Here is a 3,851-nt window from a genome sequence, read left to right as displayed (position 1 = left end):
GCTCCATTGCCAGAGGAGTTCAGGTCATGTATGGGGCTCGTTAAAGCCTTGAGGCAGGTACAGCTGAATTCAGCAGAGGAATTGTTGTCACCAAACTCATGGGACTGAACAGCACAGGGAAACCTCACTGGGTGTTGCAGGGTGAGGGGAACCCAGCGCCCCAGGCCATGGAGAATCCAGGGGAGTGCCTGTGGGAGGTCTCTGTGGTTGACTCTTATCCCTTACAAGATGTGTGGATCTGCAAGGCACAAACACACAGGGGGCAGGAATTCTGACAAGAGAATCTAGTGATAGAACAAGGGAGATGACTTTTAAGTGAAAGAGAGTAGGTTTTGATTTAGGTATTAGGAAGAAATCCTTCCCTGTGAGGGTGGGGAGGCCCTGGCACAGGGTGCCCAGAGCAGCTGTGGCTGCCCCTGGATCCCTGGAAGTGTCCAAGGCCAGGTCAGATAGGGCTTGGAGCAACCTGGGATAGTGGAAGGTGTCCCTGCCCATGGCAAGAGGGTGGAACTAAATGATCTTTACGGTCTCTTCCAATCCAAACTGTTCTGTGATCCTTTGATGGCATGGCTCTGGAGCTTTTGCTGCTGGATTTTCAGAGCGTGAGTGTGGGCTCCTACCGGCGCTGGCAGCAGACAGTGGCTGCACACCAGGGCTTATCTCCAGACCCACCAGAAGCAGGAAACTCAGTGAGTTCCCAAACAAACCTCTGGTGCGGGAGGCCAGCGTCTCTGACCTCCGGGGGTCCTGAGTGTTTGAACAGCCTCCTAATCTGCTTGGGAAAAGCACGAGAGCTGGGGAGGGAGAGGAGGGAGGGCTGGGGCTGTGCCCTGAGCGGGGTCGGCTCTTGCTCGTGCCTTTGATTGCTGAGGCTTGCTGTCTCAGGCTTGCAGGATTTGGCTGCCTGGCTGTGAACAAAAAAGCTGGATTCTCCCCGAGCCTTTATTCCCATGTCAAGATCACTGGTGGTTTCCCGAGGAGGAGTGGAGGGAGAGGAAGGCTTTTGTTGATGTTTTTTGACAGGCGTGGGGAAAAGCAAGGCTCAGCCTCTGCTCCAGCTAAATCCTAGAATCATAGAATAGTTTAGGCTGGAAGGGTCCTTTAAAGGTCATCTTGTCCATTCCCCCTGTAGGTGCACCCCACAGCTGCTCCTCACCTTCCCCCAGAGCGGGCTGAACCAGCCCTGGGTACCTCACTCCTGTGCTGGGACCATCCCAGAGCCCTCACTCACTTTGATGGGGCTCCCCCCTTCCCCTGCCTTCTTCCAGAGGCTCCTGGCCCCCTGCTCCTTCCCAGCATCATCAGCCTGTCTTACCCAATCCCCACCCCAAATAACCCTGACTGACAGCCCAGAGGGTCCAAAGAACAGGGACATGCCAGCAAGGACAATGAGTGAGGAAGGGCTGAGGAATAACCAGGCAAAGTGACCCCCTGACACCCCTCTGCCCTCCTCCTTCCTCCCACCCAGCATCCTTTTACTGCTCCTGAACATCATTAGCAGATTTGAACTGCAGTGGCATCCTGCCTGCGAGGATCATCTCCATGGAAGATGCCAGGGCTGTTGCATTCCTTAGCCAAGAGGGCCTGGCTCTGAGCTGGGATCTCTAACAGATGCCCACTCTGCTTCCCTGAGCCACAGAAAACATGCTGAGGGCACACTGCCACTAGCTGGTCACCCTGGAATCCCCACCTTATCCACAGGACCAGGCTTCTCTTCACAGGTTCACAGGCAGTGAAATCATCTCAGTGGTCAGGTAATTGTGGGATTTTTTTGTTTATTTTTGTGGGGTTTTGTTTGTTTGTTTGTTTGTATTTTTGTTTTTTAAAGCAAATTATTTTAAAAATTACCCCAATGACAGGGATTTACTCTGCAGCCCACAGTGGTGCTGGGATGGGAACAGCATCCCAGCATGTCTCTTCCCCCAGTGCTGAGCCAGCCCAGTGATGTGCCCCCATTGTCCTGCCATCCTCATCCTCACCAGCCCCACATTGGCTGGGATTGCCAGGGGAACCTGCCTGGGTGGAGAGTGCTCAGGAGCCAACATGGGATAATGATTCACAGTCTCAGCTTCCTGCTCCAGTGGTTCCTAAATCCGGACAGACTCAGGCTTGGACAGGCAGAGCAGGGGAAGACAGGTGCTTTGCAGCTGCTGGTGCATCCCAACCCTGCAGACAGCAGAGCTATTTGTTTGTGGGTGTCATTCTGTCAAGGGAGCAGCTTAGCCCAGGCCAGAGCCTATATATAGAGCCCCTGCCTGGGTGCACTTCTGGAGGGTTTTGGTGCTGGATTCATCCCAGCCAGACTGTCCCTGAGGAGGCAGTGCTGCTGAACCTCTTGGCTGGCAGCTGAGGGTCTTGCTTCTCTGGAGTACCTGGGGGAGAATGTTGTGTGGCAAGATGACAAACAGCCTCTTAATCAAGTCACCACCATTCAAAATTAGCCATCCCTTGGGATCCTCTCTTATCAGGCCCTGGTAGACAGAGCTATCAGGAGCCTGGTTCATTCCTGAATGAATACTCACTGTGAGCAGTGCTTGCTGGCATTGGCCCCAGGACAACACTTGCTGGGCCACCTCTCCAGTGCCAGGCCCTGAGCAGGGCTGTCTCTGTGCCCCCACTGCCAGTGGATGGGCTCTGGGGCAGGGGGTGCAGGCAGGAGAGCTGCAGACCTCAGCACCTCCCCACAAGCCATGGGTGTTGGTGTTGTGCTTGGATGTGGTTCACACCACAAATGTCCTCGGGAGCTGCTGGAGCAGCTTTGCATGAGCCATCCTTGCTCTGCCTGGCCTTGTTCGCTCCCCTGTGTCCTCCCTTCCTCCTCACACCCTGCCAGCCCGGCCCTCACCTCTCTGTGTGCTCACACCCACCTTCCTCCTTCCCAGGCAGCACTGTGCTCACCCCTCCTAACCCTCAGATTTTCCAGCTCTGTATTTTTCTATCTCCCCCTGACTAAAGGCACCAGTCCCCCACCCTTATTCCCATCACCCTCCCACCTTGAGGAGACAAAAAGCCCGCCCAGCCCCAGCCCCACACAGCCAGCTCCTGCCATTTATTCTTAAATCCCTTCCCTCCTGCCTTGCTGGTTTGAAAGCCTGTACCCTGGAATGGGCCTCCCAGCTTTCGCTGGCAACCCTGCTTCACACTGACCGCCACAGATAGTGCTTGGGAGTGAAAAAAAATTATATATAAAATAATAATAACGAAAAGGAAGCACGAGAAAGCTTCTCATCTCACTGAATCTCCTTGCTGAAGTTTTGCTAGTCTCCTATGCCATGTGCTGGTGTGAGGGAGTCTTGGGAAGCAAGAGGAAACTTTGGGGGTTTGTTTTCTCACCTGCATGCTTTGAGAAACTCTCCCTAGCAGCGCTGGTGCTGTACCCTCTGGCAGAGGGTGGGTGAGATGCTTCTCACACTGCTGCCCACTTCCTTGGTGCATTCATAGGGGTTTTTTTTTTTGGCTTTTGGATGTGGTTTGCTCAGACAAGGCACCTCCACCCCACCTTTCTGCACGTGTCATTGTTTGGGAAAGGGAAAAAATAATAAAAGCAAGAAAAAGCAGAAAAATCTCTTGCCGAGGAGAGACCCCGAGTCCAAGAAAACCTCTCCCCTTGCCTGGGGCAGGGCTGAGGGAGGCTGTCCCCTCCTTCCAGCTTCTTTTCCTCCCCTCTAGGTGACGGAGACGGAGGATGGAGGCGAGGTGGGAGCTAGAACAGGAGACAACACGGGCAGGGACTGGGCAGGTGCCGTCCCAAAGCCCCGAGGGCGGGAAGGGGGTGCGGAGGGGACCCAGCGCCCGGAGGGTTGTGTCTCCTCCGCGTCCCCTCCCCCCCCAGATCCCCGGCGGCGCCCCGG

The 3,851-nt window shown here is 55.0% G+C and overlaps 1 protein-coding gene across 1 annotated transcript in view; it reads left to right on the top strand.

The window, feature by feature from the left end:
* The first annotated feature begins 566 nt into the window (after positions 1–566).
* The window catches only part of PAPPA2 (pappalysin 2), a 91,941-nt gene continuing 88,656 nt past the window's right edge, over positions 567–3,851 (top strand). Inside the window, exons 1-2 of the mRNA XM_031064144.1 lie at positions 567–689; positions 3,670–3,739. Coding sequence (XP_030920004.1) covers positions 567–689; positions 3,670–3,739 — 193 coding nt within the window. The remainder of the gene's footprint in view (positions 690–3,669; positions 3,740–3,851) is intronic.

Source organism: Geospiza fortis, unplaced genomic scaffold (assembly GCF_000277835.1).
Source record: "Geospiza fortis unplaced genomic scaffold, GeoFor_1.0 scaffold399, whole genome shotgun sequence".
In the NCBI taxonomy this organism is placed as follows: Eukaryota; Metazoa; Chordata; class Aves; order Passeriformes; family Thraupidae; genus Geospiza; species Geospiza fortis.
This window is presented reverse-complemented; position numbering and strand designations above follow the sequence as displayed.